This window comes from Tachysurus fulvidraco, chromosome 14 (assembly GCF_022655615.1).
Source record: "Tachysurus fulvidraco isolate hzauxx_2018 chromosome 14, HZAU_PFXX_2.0, whole genome shotgun sequence".
NCBI lineage: Eukaryota > Metazoa > Chordata > Actinopteri > Siluriformes > Bagridae > Tachysurus > Tachysurus fulvidraco.
Window position 1 is genome coordinate 13,121,570 of NC_062531.1, and position 23,961 is coordinate 13,145,530.

Below are 23,961 nucleotides of genomic sequence, written 5' to 3' on the forward strand. Positions count from 1 at the left end.
GCATGAATCACGATCACCTTGATGTTAGCGAACGTGTTAATTAACACAGAAGGGTAAACTCAATCTGACACACTATAATGAAAAATAAAAATGAAACATACATAATTTCAAATTGTTTATATAATTTGTTATATGCTGAAACATCATAGTCTCATGCTGGGTTACTTTTATAATTTACACTTATCCTTACTGGACGTAGAAAGACGCACCAAAAAAAACAAAAAAAACAAACACCAATAATTTCATCTTTCTCGTTTTGCATCATTGTCTATTCATTTCTGTTCAAATCCCACTGTAGTACTAGTACATGTTTGTTTACCCACAAGGGTGAAATTAATACAGTACTTATTTATTTAACTGTTTACGTTTAAAACCAGCTCTGCCCCTGAAAATTTCACCGCACATTCAGATTCTTTCTTATCAATGTCTTAGAGCAAGTTATGATAAAATGATAATTAATAGATTAACAAACAAAGTACCAAAGTTTATTTAAAGTGTTTATTATCTATACTATTATCTATATATATCCTAGTTAAGTTTAACTCTTCATAACTCAACAATTCACCTGCTGGTATCTTTTTTGGGAATCCAGTGGAAAGTCACACTGACAACATGCAAACATGGACAACATGCAAACTCCATATGAACGGTAACCTGAGCTCATGATCAAAACAGGGAATATATAAAATTCTGACAGTTAAGCTTTATTCGATACAAAAAATATGCACTCCTGCATTTAATTTCCCTATACTGTATTTAGGGAGTGAATGGCATCCAAATTGAACTGGTTTGATGTTTCTGAAGTTAATGAGTCAGAACAGATTTAGCCATGGGCTGTTGCATGTTGCATTTTATCTACTGCCCTTTCCATATGGATAGTTCTTAATTGTTATTGTCAAATATTGTTGCATATACTATATGTTGTTTCAAATAAAAAACAACACAAATAAAAGAGAGCGAGTGAAGCACAATCCAAAATGGTACAACCATCAAATGAACAACAAGTAGTTCTGGCACAAACTTTGTTTTACGTCGCAAATGCCGTAATTTTCTTAATAAATTTATGGGGGCTGGTGACGTAACCACGAAACGCCGTACATCGAGTCCAAAGTAACCCAAGGACTCTCTGTAATGGTACGGCAATAAATCAGCTTTCTGCCCCTGTGCTCCAGACACACAGTAGCCCAGCCAAGATGGTTAAAAGCTTCCTGAAGCTGGATAGATAACTAAGTTGGTGGATAGACTGCATTATATTACAGACTTATGTGTAACATTTTTAAATCCTTAACAAAACCGAGGTTACATGAGAAAGTTTGCTTTTAGTCACTAACATTCAGAACAGAGCAGAACTGTGTAAATTACTAGTACAATTACTAAAATTCATATATTTTACTGTCCAACAAGATTACTTACACAGCCTAAAATGTTGATTAACATTTCAAACAGGGGTGTCAAACGTACAAACAGGTGTGTTGGGATGACGCAAATAAAGGTTCAAATCCAGACCACTAAATTAATTCAGAACCTGTTTTTTTTGTAATTTCATACTTTCTTAATGTCTTAGGGACCATAGTTACTGGAATAAGTCATTGCTATTATCTAGCTTAATAACAAAATGTGCTAATTTTGTCATTCTAAATTTCAAGCATAAAAGCTTGACGTATTAACTATGTATAAATAATTTAAGGGTTTCACAGGGCAAAATTTGAAATTACATTTACATTGCAAAAGTGCATTATATATACATATGCACATACACAGTACTGTGCAAAAAGTTTCAGGCAGGTCTGGAATCAATGATGTAGAGTAAGAATGGTTTCAGGAACATAAGTGTTAATTGTTTATTTTAATCAATTAACAAAATAGAAAGTAAATGAACAGAAGAGAAATCCAAATCAAATCAGTATTTGATGTGACCACCCTTGCCTGCAAAACAGCATCAGGTCTTTTGGGTACTTTCAGTTTTTAAAGGTCGTCATCAACATCTTGGAGAACTACTGTAACTACAGATCTTCTGTGGATGTACAGTAGGCTGATTCAAACCCTTCTGTCTCTTCATGTAATCTCAGACAGACTCAATGTTGAGATCAGGGCTTTCTCACATCCAGGACTCCTTGTTCTTATCTATGCTGAAAATAGCTGTTAATGACATTGGCTGTAGTTTGAACATCACATGTTGAAACCCCAGTCTGCTTTGAAATCTTCACCTGGGAGAGACGTTGCTGATGCAGTAGAACTACCTTGTGCCTTGTTGCTGTGTTCAGTCTTGCCCTGGTGTTTGACCTGTGACAGTGTGTCTTTTCCTCACCCAGTGTTAAACCTCCTACACAGCTGTTTGTTTCACTTAATCACTGTGTTTCAACCTACATAGGAAATGGATGATCATTAACACCTGTTTGGTGTAATTGCACAATCATACACCTGACTCCGATCCCACAAAATCCCTGACTTGTACAAAGTGTACAAATGTGTACAAGATGCTGGTTTGAAGCTAAAGGGTAGTCACACTGAACATTAATTTAGATTTATTTAGATATTTCTTTTGTTCGCTCTGATAAAAAAATAAATAAATAAACCATTCAAACATTTTTGAAAGCATTCTTATGTTCACATTGGTAATGCGCCTGTAAACAATAGATAAATAAAAAGGAGATATGAAGACAAATGTCCATGCAAGTTGACATTGTTCTACAAAATAGACCATGTTAAATGTTAGAATTAATTTCCTGGTTAATTGCAGTTTCTGAACATTATAAATTAGAATGATTTTTAATCACAGTCTCAGGGTATTATCCAGTTGAGGATAGATTCTCTTTTGCACCTAGGTTTCTTCCTCATATCATCTCAATGAGATTTTCCTTGCCACTGTAGCCTCTGTGTTGCTCATTAGAGATAGATTTACACAAAAAAAATTATAACTTGTACATATTATATTTATATATTTATGTAAATCTGCTTCATGGCAATATCTAACAGTTAAGAGCATTACACAAATAAAGCGTAACTCAGTTGAATTATAAAATGTTACATAAAATGAGTTAAAAACCCATGATTTAAAACATTTACAGTAGGACCTTGAAAATGCTTTTAAGGACTACACTATCTAATAATAATTCATCCAGTAGTAGCTCCATGCTTGCTTCTAGCAAAAGTCTGTTTCCATAAGAAATTTCCGAAATAGACAACAAAACTGTCTGACATATTATGGTTCTACTCCTATAAATTACCGTACGTGGCAACAACCGTACAGATCGTTCACCTGCATAACAATCAATGAGAAAGAACATTTCAGCATGAAAACGTCTCATTTAAACACAAGAATAAATCACTGGCTAGTTGAACGAAGTGAGTGTGTGTGCTGTGCAAGCAATTGATTTGTCACCACTCTCCGCTTTCCTCACAGTCAGACAAGGTAAAATAACAAAAACAAAATCGATAGATTTTTCTTGCATAATAAAAAAAAAACGTATAAAAAACACGAGTAAAACAATACAGCCTAAGTGTGTCGTTTTTTTTATTTTATTTCAGACATCAAATGAGCCGCTCCTTCGCTAAGGATTACACAGAGGAGAGGCGAATGATTTCCCTGCTCACAGTCAACATGAAGAAACGTCTACTCTTCCCATCTGCTTTCAGAACTCATCATAAAATACAGAGCTCCTTTCATGACAGAGAACAAACCGAGGCGTGTAGTGAAGGAGATGATGACAGCCACACGTGTGCAGCCGCACAGACACGTACTTTTGTAAAATGAACAAAACAGATCTTAAGTCAACATAATAACTAATTTAATTTATGTTTCATGAAGCTCTTCTAAAAATGTGGAAATAATGCATTTAAATGACTTACCTAAAAACACTCTGCTATTGTCAGTGAATGACAAAAAATATACAGCACATCTGAGTGTTACTCCACATACTATCACTTCATGTCATTAGAGTGATCATCAAGCATTTCCCTACATAGATTTGCATAATACATGGTCATGGGTTACACAGTGAGAGCAAAAAAGACATTTCCAGCAATGTCTGTGAGCAATGGGGCTTAATGCTTATGCTTTAACACCATACTACACACGTACTAAAGGGAACATGGCCACAAATGGAACATGGTCTGAAAGTAGCATTTTCACCTGCTATTATAGTATGACCCCCTTTTGTGCTGCAAATGTGGTGTGTGTGTGTGTGTGTGTGTGTGTGTGTGTGTGTGTGTGTGTGTGTGTGTGTGTGTGTGTGTGTGTGAGAGTGAGTGTGAGAGAGAGAGAGAGAGAGAGAGAGAGAGAGAGAGAGCATACATGTGTGTGTGTGTGTGTGTGTGTGTGTGTGTGTGTGTGTGTGTGTGTGTGTGTGTGTGTGTGTGTGTGTGTGTGTGTGTGTGTGCGTGTGTGTATCAGTGTGTATCAGTGTGTATCAGAGAGAGAGATTGTATGTGCTTGTGTGTAGGTGTGTGGATGAGGAGAGAGAGAGAGAGAGAGAGAGAGAGAGAGAGAGAGAGAGAGAAAGCATACGTATGTGTGTGTGCGTGTGTGTGTATCAGTGTGTATCAGTGTGTGTCAGAAAGAGAGAGTTTGTATGTGCTTGTGTGTAGGTGTGTGGATGAGGAGAGAGAGAGAGAGAGAGAGAGAGAGAGAGAGAGAGAGAGAGGGAGAGAGAGAATACACACACACACACACACACGCACACACACACACACACACACCACACACACACACACACACACACACACACACACACACACACACACACACACACACACACACACACAGTGTGTGTGTGTGTGTGTGTGTGCGTGTGTGTGTGTGTGTGTATCAGTGTGTATCAGTGTGTGTCAGAAAGAGAGAGTTTGTATGTGCTTGTGTGTAGGTGTGTGGATGAGGAGAGAGAGAGAGAGAGAGAGAGAGAGAGAGAGAGAGAGAAAGAGCGAGCGAGCGAGAGAGAGAGAGAGAGCTACAACACCATTTTAAACTTTATAATATAAAGCAACAAATCCTTTCACATTACCACCAATTAAGCGTGCAATTAAATTTAATTCATTTTTGGCAGGGTTGTTGAAAAGCTAGTTTTTATTTTTGGTATTTGACAGCTCATTCCCAAGACACTCGTTCATTTGAGCATGCTTAAAAATCTGTATTGCTTTAAAGTGGGTTATTAATTCTTAGTCATATCATGAATTTCAAGACTTGGCTCAGGATCCAAAAAAAAACAACCCTCTACCAAAACGTGTCTAATCTAGTGGATTTTCCTCTGCATGCGTTTGCAAACTAAATGATGAAATATGACCTTTAGAAATTAAATACAGAAATGTTTAAAGAATACATAATAAGATTTTAATACATTTCATAAACCCAAAGAATCAATACAAAGCTCTTTGCCACTATAACTTTGTATAGGAGCATCTGAGAAGTCTTCTGGACCTATATATGGAAAAACATGGGACAAATCAATGTGCAAAACAAATGTGGCATGAAAGACGAGGAGGCAGACTGGCCTAGAGACTTAAACAATTCACTGTGAATTAAAGGGATGCTATGCTCTATAAGGCACCTTTATCCTGAGCAGTCAAGCGGGATATTCTCATTTTTAGCAATACCTCTCAACTCCAGTATGATATAGGCACATCAGACTTACAGTATTGTGATGAGAAGATACGGTTACCATTTAAATACGTTTTGCTGGCTGAATTTCAAACCTAGTGCTGGTTGTTGTCATCCACTAACTGGAGAAATAAACTCCTTCATCTTCACAACATTCCCGAGAGCTCTCGAGAGTGAATAGAAGGAAGGAGAGTAAGGAAGAGAACGAGAAATTGGGGGAGAAAAGGGAATGAAAGCAGGTAGTGCATCTTCTTATCTTCCTGGCACTCATTTCTTTCTGCTGAACATCAACAAGGGGGCCTGTCCAGACTCTGTGAGGAGAATGCCATGATTAGCATACCATAAAGCCTCTCTCTGTCCCAGGCTAATCTCCCTTTGTGTGCCATCCTATCATGAGTATTCTTGACATTTCTACATCTTATGCAAGGACTTGCTTGCCTTAATCATACTGCTACTGATAGATGTGAGCGTGCATGTGTGTGTGTATGTGTGAATGTAAGCAGGTCATCTAGGGACAGGGTCTCGTGTGTAAGTGACGGCCAGCTCTAGTCACATCCTAGCAAATTAACAGCATTTCCAGGCCTGCTGGGATATTGTTAGTATGCAGCATGTGAATATTAACACGGCCAGCAAGAGTGCACATGATCCAGCTGGCCCAAAGAAGGGCAAAAGCAGAAATAAACGACCAGGCTTATGCAGCAACCTGGCCGCAATCTTGCAGCCAATAATTCAAAAATGAAACACTCATAAGGTCCACACTCATTTTGATCTCTTCCTGCAGTGATGGGTGATGGGGAGAAAGGGGTTCCCTTTTTTATGAGGTATCTATCAGTGTCTAGGTTTATCTACTTCTGACCATGAAGTAGACAGACAGAGAGACACTCTGTGGAAAATCTTCATTCATTTGAATGTTTTCTATTCCAATTGAGCTGTCAACTTTATGTTTACATGCAACCTAATAATCTGTTAATAATCTGACTGACAGCTCAATCAGATAAAAAAATACTCATGTATACACCACAAAGACTGCTGGACTAAAGTAAACCAATTAAGGCCAATCAAACTGAAATCCCAGTGCAGCCAAGCAGGGTGAGAAATCCCTTATTTAATCCATTAAACAGAAAAAAACAGCCATGTAAATATTTCTGTTTGATTACCATCTAAATCTGCATTGTGTTCAGAGCATGTACTGAGTCACAGAAATAATTTTGAACTCAACAAAACAATCAGCGTGTGATTAAAAAGCAAAATATGCAGCCTGGTTTTTTTATTGTAATGGTCAGGCTTGCACTGAGCTTTGCTTCCCATGTGCACACAACTTGGATTGGATTACAGAGTGATTTTTTACAGAGCATCCATTTTAGGACACAGACTATAAACAGCTCAGTCTGAATCTGTAATTGCAATGAGTTCATACACAACTGTGGATGTAAACATTGTCTACGACTGGACATCAAGGCAGAACAGATGCATGCAATAAAATGCAATGCTGTTCAATCTCATCTGAACACCTGTCTTCTAGCATTCTACTAACGTTAGGCTGCAACACAGTTTGTCTATGTTAATGCATGACAATCAATATTGTACCTGAGCATGCCAAATCAATGACTTGCTTCTATAAACTTTTGCAGCCTTGCTTGGGGGTGTTTCAGTATGCTATCAAATTGCAGTCAGAGAGTGTGCTTGGTGTCACTAACGTGGTGCCTCAGGCACTCTGTAAACATAGCCTTAAAGCTCAAGCACTCCGTGGTTCTATCCATGGTAATGACACGCTGACAAAGCAAAACGCAGTCTGCTCGGCCCGATAGCTACGGTTCGCCCAGTCGTATGACCGAGTGTTTAATTGCCATAGCAACAGCTAGCTGCTTCATTGCATGCCGCTTCGATCTCAGTCTCCCTAGAGCACCAGGTCATGAATATTTCAAGAGTCCCTGCATGTGACAGCAAGGATAAGTTTCAGCTCAAGGAAAAAAAATCACTCTACATTCAAAAGTCATAATAGAGATGAGCAAAGCACAGAAAAAAGAAATGTGTTGTAATGGCCTGAGAGCCTGACACCCTGTGGTGTAAAGCACTGAATTACCTCTTGCTTTTGTTATGGAACCCGGTGGTTGGAGATGGAGGGTCTGAACTTTTAAATAACCATGAAGCATAACATTTTTTTTAATATTGAGCAATGAATTGTTTAACTTGGCATTTCCACAGAGATGTCATTTCATAAAAAAAATTAAGAAGCAGAAATATCTACATGTACCATTGGCATGATTCTATAAATTAGACACACCCTCAGAACTACAATTCCCTTCTGCACCCCCCTGCTACTCTACCCTTCTGCACCCCCCAGCTACCCTACCCTTCTGCACCCCCAGCTACCCTACCCTTCTGCACCCCCTTGCTACTCTACCCTTCTGCACCCCTTTACTACCCTACCCTTCTGCACCCCCCTGCTACTCTACCCTTCTGCACCATCCCACTACCCTAACATTCTGCACCCCCTGCTACCATACCCTTCTGTACCTCCCCACTACTCTACCCTTCTGCACCCCCCCACTACTCTACCCTTCTGCATCCCATAGCTACCCTACCCTTCTCCACTGGCCGCTACCCTACCCTCCTGCACCCCCCTGCTACCCTACCCTTCTGCACCCTCCTGCTACTCTACCCCCCCCTGCTATCCTACCCTCCTGCACCCCCCTGCTACCCTACCCTTCTGCACCCCCCCTGCTACCCTACCCTTCTGCACCCCCCAGCTACCCTACCCTCCTGCACCCCCCTGCTACCCTACCCTCCTGCTACCCTACCCTTCTGCACCCCCCTGCTACCCTACCCTCCTGCACACCCTGCTACCCTACCCTCCTGCTACTATACCCTCCTGCACCCCCCCTGCTACCCTACCCTCCTGCACCCCTTAGACTAGTAATCAGCTTCACATGTCATGTATCTGCATATTGATCATGATGTTGAAGTTATTGAATGCTTTTCTAAAAATCTTGCTGCTCCTACTGTAGGCTGTCAGGCACCCACTGTTTCCTTATTTAACCGATTGAAAACACATTTCTCTTCCCTGTTTTTTGTTTAATTCTGAATTATTGCTGTTATTATTTTATTTTGATACTATTTAATCATTTTATTATCTGTATTGTACATTTATTTAAATAAATGTATTATTATTATTATTATTGTTGTTGTTGTTGTTGTTGTTGTTGTTGTTATTATTATTATTATTATTATTATTATTATTATTATTATTATTAATCTTTATCATTGAAAATACATTTTTGATACTGATTGATGTTTTCCATTCAGATCTTCAGCTTCTTCCAGATGGTTAAATTAATGTCTCTGTTCTCAGATTAATTCCTCATTTGTCAAAAAAAAAATCCTAATGGATTCCATTAAAAAAACTATACTAGTAATATCTAATTTGAATTTCTTTCATATTTTATATAATAATTTTTTTAAGCTTCCTCTGAGAATTGTCTTTTAGGACAAGAGAAATATCTTTTGCAGAGAATCCTAAATCTGCAGATGTTTTTGAATGGGATCCATTTGGGTTCTTATTTAGATTTACAAGGGAATCAAATGTGATATTTTTAAGATGTTTCTGTACAGATAAAACTGAAGCTGCTTCATAAATATATTTACGAAATTCTAGGTTTTTAAAACTTTCTGCTCCTTAAATCAATAATCTTTAATTCTTTAATTAATAATTCATTCTTTAATTAATTATTAAAAGTTCTGTAGCTTAAAACATTACCCAATTCTATTTACATTATTCAGCAGAGTTCCAATAATACCATCAAATATAGAATAATTTAGAATAATATAAATATGCAGAATAATATTATCAACAATACTAAGAATCAAATACACTATTGACCCTACAGGACAAACTAAAATCACAATGGGATTTCTCGACAAGGTCCTTGAAATCACAAACACACAAGTTTAGGGTGAAATCGAAACAGGCTTTTAAAATGAATCTACTTAAGAATTGGGAAAACTCTTCAAACAAACAAACTCAAACATTGCTGATAAAAATCCTGTTATTTCAGGTTTCATTACATTATATTATTGCATCATATTATGTTTATAGTACATACAGATATTTGCTGATTTATCCCCCTCAGCAAATATACTCTATGCAAACACACAAACAACAATGCTAAATAAGTGAAATTAGATTTATGAGAGTCCTGTTTTGGGTATAACAGCAGTGTCTACAGGCCTACAATGGTAAAAGGTCATTTAAGTGAAATGCAGGACAGCAAAAGTTGCACTGATTTTCTTTTGTTTCTCTCTCCAAGTAAGCATGAGCTTCTTCTCCTAGTCAGAAATATGTGCTTCATGTTTAAATGTATTTATATTAAACTTATTCTATATACAGTACATCATTCATCAGTGCAATACTTTACATTGGCACCTGCAATTTAATATTCACTGACAATTCTGATGCTAGTATATTTATCACAGGAAAAATAAATACGTGCTGGTAAATATTTTGAAGAAAACAATTATAAAGAGGGAAGTAATTGGACATTAACATAATTAAAACCACATCATATTAAATTTTAACATTCATTTGTGATAAAGACTAGCAAACAAATAATGAATCAGACTATAGTGTTAGGAAGTCAATTCATATTCCACGTGTCATTTTAATAGATGTTATGAACAGATTCGCCTACAGGATGTTGCTAAAAGCAAAGGACCACCAGAGCAGAGTGAAATTAATGACTGGGTACTAACAATTAAAAGATTAATCATCTTAAGGGAAGAAATAACAGTGTGTGTTTGTGGTATTGGCAGGCATTTCAACAAGAACAACACACACAATGTTCAGAATTTTTAAAACACACAACAATCTTGCCTTTGGTCAAGTGTCCTTTCTTTATTGGAGTGTTTTCTTAAATATAGAAAATATATCTGGAGGGCAGAAACTGGTTAATCACCTGATTTTGGATCAGCATACAGCCATCTCAAAAGCTGGATCTAGTTTATAAAGTCATTTTAGTTCTTTGATAGTGTGTAGTTTCTGAATTCAGTACCATGATTTGGGGTGGTGGTGGGGCACTAAATGTCACCACAAGGACAGGACTATTTGACAGAATGACCTTTGGATGGTTCCCAATAGGAGAATGAATAGTTCTGTATGCATTAATAATGATGTCATTGGAAGGTCCTAACAAGAACATATGCAAAACAATCTAATTGGTTTTAGTCTCAGATTCGTACATGAGCGTTCACATAATGTCATTCTCAGGGCCAGTAAGACGTTGAATAGTACTAATATATATATATATATATATATATATATATATATATATATATATATATATATATATATATATATATATATATTACAAGTTCTTCCTGTGAAAGTTTCTTATAGTTAGTGAAGACTTTATATTGATAAATGTAAGTGGGGCAGCTGTAGGGGAAAGCTGTTCCTCCTCACACAAGTAAATACAGAAGTAAACACCTGCAGTGTAGGTGCTGCACTGTAAATCTACTTATACCACAGCGCCGTTAAATTCTCAACTCAGAAGGAGTGGATTAACATTACATAAGAGAAGCTCTGACAACTCGGCTGTAATCCAAACCACAGGTTTATATTAAAGTGCTCGTTATAATGCATCATATTCTCTATAAAAGCTCATTTCCTGAGGCATGTATAGCTTCGAACATAATAATCAACTGAGTAAAAACTGTAGTTATTTATGAACGAAAAATATCTTATCATTGATACTGTATGGTGAATCTTTCACTAAGGAGATATTTGTTTAACATTTATGGAAGAAGTTAAGGTATCGGTATTTTGTTCATGGGAAACATTTCAGTAGAGAGGACCTTCTAGTTTCTTGGTATCACGATGAGCTGAGATTTATTTAATATTCAGAAAGAGAAAACAAAAGAGGCTTTTCTCATGTCTCACAGATAGTTTTCCAACTTAAATGTAACTGGTTAAAAATACTGTTCATATAGTTCCTTAATAAATACACAGATCAGCCATAACATTAAAACTACCTAAATACTGTATGTACTGTACAGTATAAGCTTTTGGTAGTGAACAGGGATCAGCAACCCTATGATCATACCAATTGGTTAGCCATCATTCCCTAAGTGAGTTTAGTGAGATATAGGCACCTGTCACCCTGTCACTGGTTCACCAGTTGTCTTCCTTGGACCACTTTTGTAGCAATGCATACTGGGAACCCTACTGTTCTGGAGATGCTCTGACCCAGTCAACTCAGTATCTAGATCATTTTTCCAGGTTCCAACACATCCATTTCTAGCTGGCTGTTCACTTGCTGCCTAGATATATCCCACTTCCTACAGGTTCCATTGCAGTGAAATAATCAATGTTATTCATTTCACCTGTCAGTGATTTTAATGTTATGGCTTATCTGTCTATAAAATTGTAATCACTGGCAAACTGCTGTGGCTATACTTCAGAGCAGTAACATTAACTCTACTTCATGTCAGGGCACATCAGACCACCATGTGCTTGATTATTTTGCACCCTGTTGTGTTTTGTACCTTGCAGAATTAATATGAGGAGGCCCATTTCACCTACACTATTTTAAAATATTCTCTATCTCTGCGACTGCGACTGAAAGACTCACTTATCTAAGCTAATACATGCCCCCTAGCTACAGAGGCAGATAATATAAACAAACAAACAAACAAACAAACAAACAAACAAACAAACACAGACAGATTTTCAAAAGTAAACAGAGGTCTAAAAATTTGGTTTTGCTGGACATCAAAATATAAATTTATTATATTTTGTAAGGTGAATTTCATCCATTTTATTAGTAATGCACTGAAAGAGGAGCATCAGTTCAGTGATGGTGACAGAGAGAGAGAGAGAGAGAGAGAGAGAGAGAGAGAGAGAGAGAGAGAGAGAGAGAGAGTGTAGAAGCCACAGGAGAATAAGGTCTCATCCCATGCCTTTTCTCTTTAACCAATTTGTAAGGCCAAACACAGAGAGCACTGGGGACGGCCTAATGCAGTCATAAGAGCCCCAACACATAAAGCATGTATGGCATAAAGAATAGAGGGAAGAGAAAAGAGAGCACTGAACCAAATGTCTTCCTGTACATAATGATGTGCTGCTGCTGAATATTTAAGTGTGAGGGTTGTTAAATATCTTTTCATGAGAGTCATATTGTGTGCTGAAGACAGAAAGGTACGGTGAACATTTTTTGATAAACATACGTACTACTGAAAACAGTGGAACAATGACACTGGGGTCTGAGATAGAGACGTCTTGTACACAGAAGTTTAAAAAAAAGATAAATGAATTAATAATGAATATAAGCAATAACAGGATGGTTAAATTTTCATCTACAGTATAACACAAAGATTTTCAACGATAGTCATCTGAAAATTATAATGCTGAACACATGGTACAGTCTATATCACATATCATACTGTTAGAGCAGTAAAACTCAAAATTGTGCTGTCTGATTGATGAACAAATTGTTCCTTATTTTTAATAATCAGTTCAGAAGACCACATGCACTGCACAAAACACTACATAGCTTCAAAACAATTATGATTGAACTTTATGATTGTATAGTAGACAGTCAATGAAGGGAAATAGCTTATAAATCTCTCAGGGTTTCTTTTACATTCTGTCTCGTTTTTCTACACAGCAAGAATAACCAAACCTTACGTCATTTTTTGGAACAATACCACTTTTTGGTTCACAGATTCAGATCTGTGAACAACTCAATAGCAATCTTTAAGTCTCAACTGACTTCCTGTCAATTCTTCTCCTGTCTTTCTTTAACCTTGTTAAAGAATCTTTCCTGAATAGTGTTGGAAAGTATCTGACAGGTATCCATAAGAAGAAGGCCTCATCCAAGCTATGGAGTTGGTGGTGAAATAGCTGTATTGTCACTAAGGATTGGACATGGTGCCAAGCTTGGAAATATTCGACTTCCAAGGCCAGAGACAATATCCTGACAAAATCCACAGGTCTTTATACTGTTTCTAACAAGTCTGTATGCTTTCCATTGAACTTATATAATGTATGTTCGTGTTATTCTGTATTGTCCACTTTTCTCAGTCTCAACAGTGCATTTATTATCAGTTCATTATTGGTTCTGTTGAAGTCTTATACAGTATATACAGTATATTTTTTCTTCATCATCTAGTTTCTAATCAGTGCCTATGATCTTGATGAATTTTAGTGTTTCAAATGATTTGAAATAGTTTTCTTTTAGTAAATTGAGACTTTCGATTTCTGGCATTATTTATGTGCTTTTACAGTTATAAAAACAACAACCAGCATTTAAAAAGTTAGCATGATAATGCCTGAGCTTTGCCTTAGAGCAGTGAGAAATATGAATCAGTTTCTATGTGCACAGAAGAACTGAATGACAGACAGGTCCAATGTTCCTTTTGTGAGTGTGATTCCCCTAGAAATTTAACATCTCTTGTGGCGCGAATCCACCTGTTTGCACCTTACTTGTGTTTTTCTCTGGGTAGATGAAAGCACTTCTCACATTTACACCCGTACCTGACCTTTAAAAAAAAAGTCAGACATGAGCGTTCTACCTCAAGTTGGCTTCATCAAGGTTAAAGAATTGCAAAAAAGATTAGAGAAAGCAATCATGTGGATAAGAAAGTGATACTGAGGGAATGAGCACAAGAGAGAGAGAGAGAGAGAGAGAGAGAGAGAGAGAGAGAGAGAGAGAGAGAGAGAGAGAGAGAGAGAGAGAGAGAGAGAGAGAGAGGGTGTTGTTGGAGTCATGGTAAGAAACAAAGGAATATTTTCTCAGTTCTTTTTAGCTGAGGTATAATGCAATTAATATCTAAATTTTAAAATGAAACGTTTAAGCCTTAAAAGTGTTTTACTATTATTTCTTCTCATCTGGTCATAAATGCTTATTTAATGCATATAGTGACATTGCAAAGAAGAATAAATCTTAGCAGAGTAGCAGAGGTTGTTAGCGAGTGCTTCTAAAGAGTAAAGCTCACTTTGCTGGAGAAGTATAGAAACACTACAGGAAGCTCTCTGTGGTATTGTCTATTGTATCTGCATGTATTATCTGTAGTATCTATCTGTTATTTTTTATTTGTATCATGGAACAGCATTTTCCAGTGATGTTTTCCAGGGTTTTTGATACTTTATCACATACGTCAGGGATTATACACAGCTTGGTGTGCAGTACACAATTTGGATATACATGGATTATGGCTAGGTAACACTGAAAAGTTACAGCTGTCACTGATGTTTGCAGTGCAAAATCCGATTAAAAGAATAAGGATAAGATTTTCTACAGCAACCTTTCCAAACTACAGTATGTGTTGGTGGACCATTCTTAGTGCACTGGGGCACTTTCATGCTGGAACATGTTTGGGCTCGTCCTCTTAGCTCCTGTAAAGAGAAATCTTGACAAATCTGTGCTTCTCAGTTTTTGGCAACAACATGGAGAAGCCCCACACGTGGGTGTTATTGTCGGGTGTCCCATTTCGTTGGCAATAAGTGCATATGTGCAATATAATCCTGCGTTATATTGTCAAGAATTGCCCTAGCTAATACATTGATGCTGGAGCATTCTTTGCTGTTTTGATATTTTCTTATTATTTTTGGATTACGCACTTGGATTATGCACATGGATTTAGAGTTACCTGGATTTCTGACCTTTTTTTAATTTGCACATTACCATGCTGTTTTATTTTATTATTTATTATTTTTTTTTATTAAAGCTCGCTCCATGTCTCTGTCACAAAAAAAAAAAGACTGGTCCATTGAATGATTTGTATACGCTACATGCATTTCTCATCCCATAAACAAATTGCTCACCATTATGAGATATCTTCTGTTAATTTTTTTTTATGGCACATTCGAATAATATGGAAAATGAAATGAAAAAATAAAATGCACAGGGTAGGTGGGTACAAAATGGTGGCAAGAAGGAAGTGTCAAAGGAGATACCACCTGAGTGAAGGAGTGTCTAAGAGAGTAAGAAAGCACTGGTATATTATGAGCTCCAGAGTGTGGAGAGGTGATGGAGTGCTGAAAGCAGGAAGCCATGTTAATCCTCTTCCTGTTGGAAGATGGGGATGGAGAATGAGTGGAGCTGTGCAACACTGCCACGAGGAGCTGGAGAGGAAACACCCGCTGTAATCCCCAGCTTTACATGCTGTAATTCTGCAGGGGAACCTGAAACACACACGCTTCTACACGCACACATCAGGACCGCTAAAGCTCTCTGCCAATATCCACACTTTAAAATATTTATGTTCGGAGGTGAACAAATCATAAAATCATTATCCAGCACTGGAAAGTGGAAGCTGCAGTGTGCAGTTGCCCAGTTCCATGGATCGCTTGCCCAAAATGTTAAATGACTACGATAAAAATAAAACACATAGCAAGCTGGTTTTATTTGCATAAGTTAATACAGAATAATGGAAATGAACCTGTATATGATCAAGTCTGAGCCCTGGGCAATAACTATTGGCAAACGTTTCACTTGTGAAATGTGGAGTTCTATGCTCATGTTACATACAGTATACAGTAAAATGTAAACATATATAAAATAATTAAATGGAAATGTCTATTACTGTTCTCAGGTTTCTCTGTGTTTTTTATATTTGTGTCTATTAATCCAACTAATAAACATTCTACTGTCAGCCAGCAGATCACGAGAAGTCGAGTTGCACCACCAGGAAGCACGTTACATTTAAACATACAAACCAAATGAAAAGTTCTGTTTTGTAGAAGTCAATAAGGAGTTTCAATTAGAATTAAAAATACTGATAGCTTGAAATCTCCACTGAGATTGGATTTTCTATATTTACAAGAAGAGTTGTACAAATACAAGGATTTTCTCCTGTATTCTTTGAAAGCAAAACTGAGAATTCATAGCATTTTATACATCAGCAGGAGTTCATTTTATACATCAGCATTGTTCAAAAAATGTTACAGCTCTAGAAAGTAGGCAGAAAAATGGGGAGCCATTTGAGATGCCAGGACAGACAACTGGCAATAAGCGCCTGTAAAAAGGAAACAACCTGGCTGGGGTGTGTGTGTGTGTGTGTGTGTGTGTGTGTGTGTGTGTGTGTGTGTGTGTGTGTGTGTGTGTGTGTGTGTGTGTGTGTGTGTGTGACTGCCTCCAGATGTCACATACTGTTTAACTCCACTATTCTCTCTTGCTTTCACACAGATCCATGGAACAACACCATAAATAAATAATACAGAAGCTTGGTGTACTGCGTCTTGAAATAAAGTAGGGATCTCCTCTAGCCAGAGAGCTGAAGATTCATAACACCAAAGAGATTTCCTTACCCATGGGTGGAATAAAATTTATGGCTTGAGGATGGAAATCTTTCTAAGGATGCTTGGCCTAAAGATATTTATCACTGAAGGATATCAACACAAGCATGTAGCATATGTCAAAAAAGCAATATACTGTATACCTAAAGGAGTAATATCTGAACATAGTTTCTAAGTTTTAAAAATGCAGTAAACATTCTTGTTCTTTGAGGTTAAACTATAAATAACCTGAACATAAGACCACCTCTGACTGGGACAGAGTATGGTACAAGTTGACCAACCACAGCATCAGAATTGCGTTATTTAAGAAATTCATTATTACCATCATGTCCATTTTATTTGACACACCTACTATGATCTCATTTAAAACGATTATTGAACCCGAAGGGGAAAAACCTATAAGATGTTCCTGAGCTACTTAGTCTCCCTGACCATCTTTTAAAATCGACTCTCATTCAGTGCTTTGTCAGGGGTATCAGGACAGAACTGGCTGGAAATTTGTGCACACACCATGTACGATGAGCACAGATATGTTTCAAGGATTGATAAAAAGGAGCTGACAGCCAGTCAGAAGAGAGTCAAAGCCATCAAGAAAAGAACAACCATCCACTTAAATTCAAGGTCAGAATCACATGTGACTGAGGCAGTCCTCTGTTCTCAGCAAACTCCAGTCTGCGTTCACGTCTCAAGACTCATTCCTGTCTGTTGTCATATCTATGTTCTGAATGCCTATGTACACAATGTTTTTTAATAATTCCTCACTACAACAACAGATTTGGTGTTGGCTTGGTGTCTCTCTATCGATTCTGTCTAATGTCTATTTAATCATATCCAAATATCAGCTATATTACAACAACATCCACATCACGAGTCCTGTAGAAAATGTCTTTCTGACAAACTGGTAAATTGAGAAGAGACCGCGGATGAGCATAAGATGCCCAGGACATTTAACACATCAGCTATCTACTGGGAGTTGTCCAGGTGAATTGTGCAAAGAGAGAAAGCCTCCGAAGCAGGACAAATCAATGAGTCTCTCTCTCTGTCCCTGTGGGCAAAGGCAGCTCTTCTAAAAGAACACCTGAATCTACCTAATGGAATGGAAAATTGGGGGAAATAGAGTAATGTACCCAGGGGGATATCCTTTCCACCATGCAGTTTTCACATAGTTAATAAGAAAATTTCTACAGCCTTCACTCGGTCCGCACATTAGCTATTACTATTCAGAAAAAATGTCCAGCTGATAAAATGCCATTTAAAGAAAATCTGCTGAACAACAATATGTCTTAACTAAGTCCTTTTAACGTTAGTTGCTCCAAATGATCAACCACAAGTCAGGCAGGATTACAGTAGCAGCATAGAGAAGTAGGGAAATCAACCTCTCAAATACTCACATTGAAATGACATTGAGAAGAAAATGATGTGCTGTTTAAACTAAATTTAAGCGACTTAGCACACATCTCAAAGCAACACACACACACACACACACGACATTAGCATGACACACAACCTCCTCAACTTCAAGGGCACGTGTTACACACCAGATAAAGAAAAACCCTGAAGACATGAAACAGTATAAAAAAATGAAGACATGGAAATAAGCATGAGACATGAGGTATGTAAAATAGCTAGTTACCTAATAGAGTATTTACATTTTACATGAAAAGAAGGCACTTTTATCCGAAGTGACTTACGATTGAGGAAATACAAGCCAAGTGATGAACTAAGCGGAGTAATGCTACCATATGAAAGGAGAAAGGTGCTTGTTATTTTATTTATTTATTTATTTTGGAACAAGTTAGGGATTAGGTCACAGAAGAGTTGGGTCTTTAGCCTTTTTTTAGTAGCGGTTTATGTTGTCTGGATTGAGATTGAAAATTCATTCCACCAGTTAGGGAGAGTCAGTTTAAAGCTTGAAAGGATACTGAATGTAAATCATCGTCATAATAATGGCCTTTTCAAAAAGTTACATTACAGTCGTCTGCAATGTGTCGTCTCTTATTGCCAACACTGCCGCCACATTTTTCAATCTGCTGCTCATGCGACATCACAGGGCAGTCTTCTGGCCTTAGAGGGCAGTGAACACCACTTATTTAAACATCCCAGACTCCCAAGAGTCAATCTTATTGACAGGGGCAAAAACAGTGCCATCCTTCCCACTCAAAGATCAGAGCCAATCTTGCTCTGTTGGACTGTGTAGCAATGTGAGGCAGAGGCTTCATATGGTTCTGTTCTTGCCACTGTTTTTATTGTGCTCTGTGAAAACTCTTACCAAACTCAGAGGTTAGCCTGTTCATGCACACGAACGATCGGACAAAATTGTATACAAAACAAAAAGTGGTACAGCTCCCACATACTTTAACACACAGGGGTGAGCCTGGTCTCATTAGAAAGAAGTGATTCTCTAGTTTCAGATACAAGTGTCAGATTGATTCTAGGCCTTACTGACACAAAGTTACAGAGGCTAGAATGGAAAATTTTGATTTTCGCCTGAGGTTTTTAATTTATCTTATTTCTCTGGAACATGTTAGGTAACATTTAACACCTGAGGGTCATAGCCACATGTCTTGGCTTTCACCAAAAATAAATCGAGTCAAAAGACCCAAAAATGGCTTCAATAAAACTATTTTTCTACGGACATGTCCATCCGGTCATGTGTTTCTTGTTTACTTGTTTACTGTATAACTTTGAATTAAAAGACTGCATGCTCACTTTAAATGGCCAAAAACAAGCACACCCTATCTCTCTACTATTCTGTTGTGTAAAGAGGCCTGTAACCTGACACCCTAAGCTGTGAGAGTGTGAAAAGGTCGAGGATTGCGCAATAAACCCATCGCGCACGATTTTCGCGCAGAAGCCAGCGTTAGAGAGGCGGGTCGTGGCATACCGTTGGAATCGTCTCCTTATTGGCTAAAGAGCTGTATAGGTCCCGGCCAATTTCATTGCTATTGGAAGGAGTAATTGTCAGTCAAGGGAGGGTTCCCAAAAATGATGTCTGACCTCATTGGCTTCTCAGCCGTCTATCTCTGCAATACAAGCACCGATTGGCTCAAGTGAGGGCTTGTTTGATTCGTTACGCCCTGGGCTATAAATATGACGTAATTTAGAATTTTTGAATACCCCAATGAGAAGTTAGAGCCGAAACAAAGATGGTGGCGCACCACTGTTTCCAATTTTTCGGAATATTTGCGGCGCGACGAAAGCGTCTTGGATTAAAAGGCTTACAGATTTCAGTTCCTTGGACCTGTGTGGATTTTTGTGGAATATTTGTTTTGGAATATATTACCCCAGTGAAGAAAGGGATGCGTCTAAAGGTAAGGAAAAACTGGTCTAGCGCCACCTAGGTCAGTTTTCTCCAAAAATTTTTTCTAAGAGTATGACGGCTATGAATCATATTATGCTTTGTGCGTGGGCTTAAAAAAATATTGAGAGTATAAACTTTACTAGAAACATGTTTTTTTCGTGTTTTTAGAGGATTTAATGCTTAAAAGTTACAATGAAATTCTGCAGCTTCAGCCCCTAGCGGTAGTGTTCCACAGGTGAAACGGTGTTCAAATTAGACTGGGTTTTTTAATGCAGCTTCAGTGAATACATTTTGGTCTTATTAATGCAGACCAGGAGGCACAGCGGTGCAGCAGGTACTGTGTTATTGCTGCCTTGCAGCTCCATTGTTCCCGGTTCAATCCTGAGCTCAGATTTGATGCTGGCAGGTGAATTGGCTATACTAAATTGACCCAAGGTATATTTGAGTGTGTGAATGTGTGTGCATGGTGTCTTGTGATGGACTGGTGTCTCATTCAGGGTGCATACCCAACCCCCCACCCCCAGTGTTCCTGGGATAGCTACCCTCATGGAATCTGAATCCAATGTGACTTTGTGAATTTGTTTCAATATATATTTCACTGGAGGTTCAAATGCTGCATTTCTATCTCTACAACTTGGTATTCTGTATAGTTCAGCGGTGGCGAGAAAGAAGGAAGTGCCTTACAATGTGTTTGATCCCTTCAAAAGCAATTATCTTCCCTCATTAAGAAATCTTGCTTAATGTAATTACTTTGTAGTTAAAATATTCATTTCATCCTCTGGATGTGCGGTACGGTTCTGGGTTTGTTAGAGAACAATTATCTTTAATGAGATCAGACAATTTAATCTGTGCTCAGTGGCATCCTATGCTCTTGTGTATATTAGGAGGCTGTGAGCTGAAAAGAAGGATGAGACTCTTCGGCCAATGACAAGGCGAGAATCAATAACATGGCCCTCCTCCGTGGCCGACTGATGACCCTCGTGTTTACGACCATGTCCCGGCCTCATCTGATTCCTTTTCTCTGCCTGTCAGTTCCTAATATGATGCTCATGTGTGGAATCCTGTATTATACAAGATGTCTCCATTTCATCAGGTTAAAATCACAGACCAGTGGATTTGCAGCAAAAACAATATAATCAATTGTAATAAAGCACTTGAAACAATTATGTAGATTATACTAGCTATTCTTACAAAGGTGGCTGTCTAACTATAAGTCAAACGTTGGAAAGGTTGCTATGATAGAACTGCTATGCAGAGGAATCATTATGCATTGAGGTTTCTTAAACTGTCTGAGCGGCAGTGACTCATTCACCTTCATCATTGCTTCTTCCATGTCTTAGCCATCAGGATTAAATTATAGTTGGAGATCTGGATCAGGTTGGCAATTTATTTCAGTAGAAAAAACACAGAAGGAGTATTATGTGAAAGCTACCACTGCAGAAATGGGACTTTAGGCAATAGTAATTTTACCAGTGATCTGACCCATGGAAACAAAAGGACAGGGCAGAAAATGTTCATGACACCATCCGGTCTAACATATAAAATCACTAAAGCTGAAAAAGTAGTGATAAAGTGGTCAAATTGGGTAGGTTTTTATGGCAAGGCGCACTTTTCACTGACATTTTACTCCTAATCCACCAAAGTGCTGGAGGCTTCCAGTCTTCAATGTTGTCACCTTGATCTTAATGAGTGCTGCTAAATTTAGCCCAAGAACACTCTCAGTTTGGCCTCCCAGGCAACTTTGTCAGTGACATGCACTTTATATAGCGTACTTCTGTCATGTTACTGGCTGTTAGTTCATCAATCAAACGAGATTGTAAATGTGCTCTACATAACATTGTTTCCTTTCATGAGAGCTCAAACGCATAATATCCAATAGGCTTTGTAATGAAAGGAAACAAAAAACAAAACAAGAACTAACATAGGGGGAACTTTTATAAGCAATATACTGCATGTCCCTGGAAGCTGATCTGTGCTGAATGATGGATCTGTAATCCTCGGGGAAAACACAGACGGATGAGAGCTGACATTCACCCATGCAACTACATTGAAATATGACTAAAGCAATTAAAGCAAAAACAGGAGATAGAAAGCATTAATTATTTTTACAAATCACTTAGGGCACGGGTATTGCATTATGTTTGCTTGAACTGCCACCTGACTTCTGCAAACTGAAGACAAACAGGGTAATCTAGATAAATCTAGATGAATAACATGCACCTGCACTATGGCCCTAATTACGCTGCTGTGATCATCAATTAAGAATATTCGCTCTCTGAAGCTAACAACACAGCAGCATCGCACTTCAAAAAGAGAGATGATATGAGAGCAAACGAGCCGTAACTGAGACAGAATTGATCGATTTGTTTACACAGCTCTTACCCTGCTGACTCCACGGCCACGGTCCTCTCCGTAGTTCGTCCCCAGGATTTCAAAGAAAATGTTGGGATTTGTCCCATTGTCGTTAAATTCCAGCAAGTTTGTCAGACCACTCACTCCACTCTGCAAAAGCAAATACAATACTGTTCACTATACATTAGACATTCAGAACAACATTTAGGTCATATATAAAACTACACAGTTGAGGGCTTAGGGTCTTCCTCAGGGGCACAGCTATGACCTTGTCACTGTTGACCTCACAACCTTATGATCAGTATGTCTTAACACTTTACATAATACACATAGTATACACAAAGAAACATTAATACAGTAGGAAACATAAAAGATAAATAATTTGTCTATTAACCAATTATGAATGAGAACAAATGCAAATTTTAAATTTAAAAATTTGTAAATTATAAGGAATGACACATGCTCATTAATTATGGGAACACACATTCCCTCACCGGCCTGTCTTTATTCACTCAGTTTAACGTATACGACAAAAAATCTGCAGCGTGCAAAGAAAGTGCAAGCTCCTCTGTCCTGAGAACTCTCTAGTGGGGAAAAACTTACTGACTGTCATAAAACGCTGACACCCTGAGACTCCTTCCATAAATTCATCATATGAATAATTGTTTTTCTTTCTTAAATGACAAAACATGAAAAGATGATCTGTTTATTATTTGGTCTGCCACAAAAGTACCTTTTGAAGGAGCAGTTACCGTCAAAATAAAAAAACTAATACACAGACATCAATATAAACACATTGTATTAGGGCCAGTACAACACTTCTAGATGTTGTCATTGAAAATGATTCAACACCTCCTGACTTAAAAACTGAAGATTGTGATATAAACAGGTCAAATTATAACTAACCATTGACTAAATGCATTAATGATTAATGACTAATATTACTTTCTATATTAATGAAGCATTGATAAGTATTACTTACTGTGATTTTAACAAATTAACAAATCTAGTTTTTCGAGTTTTGCCTTAGCTCTGCTTACCCTGTTAGCCTGACCTATGGTTGTTGTTTTTTTTGTTTTCGTTTTTTTGTTTTTTTGATTCTGTGCTCTGCCTGTCTGAAAAAAATACACTCAACTGCATCTGTTTCCTAACCTCTTCATATGACCGTTAACTAGTCTTAATGAACTCATTACCGAGTCTGAACTTACCCATTAGCAAATAACATATAAAATGTAAGTTATTGTAACAATTTGAGTACAACAAATAAAGACAAATAAATGCATTCTCTGTGAATGTGTTGCATGAGTATTATTTTGTATTTCTTATATTAAGATCAAATTTATCTAAACTATAGTAAATGCTAACAAAACTATATTAACTGGTCTCAAATCTCTTGTCAGTGCCCATTGTGACCTTCGTATG

General features: G+C 37.6%; 1 protein-coding gene and 1 long non-coding RNA gene across 9 annotated transcripts in view; one reads left to right on the forward strand and one right to left on the reverse strand.

The window, feature by feature from the left end:
- grid2 (glutamate receptor, ionotropic, delta 2) overlaps positions 1-23,961 on the reverse strand; it is a 407,738-nt gene that overhangs the window by 99,542 nt on the left and 284,235 nt on the right. For all 8 annotated transcript variants that reach the window (XR_007137759.1, XR_007137758.1, XM_047800191.1 and 5 more), the window contains one exon: positions 22,570-22,689. Coding sequence is in view for 6 of the 8 variants with exons in the window: in XM_047800191.1 (XP_047656147.1) it covers positions 22,570-22,689 (120 nt within the window). In the remaining 2 variants the exon portion in view is untranslated. The remainder of the gene's footprint in view (positions 1-22,569; positions 22,690-23,961) is intronic.
- On the forward strand, positions 20,136-21,351 carry LOC125138546. Its single transcript, XR_007137760.1, has 2 exons — positions 20,136-20,197; positions 21,072-21,351. It is a non-coding gene; the product is annotated as an uncharacterized LOC125138546 (long non-coding RNA).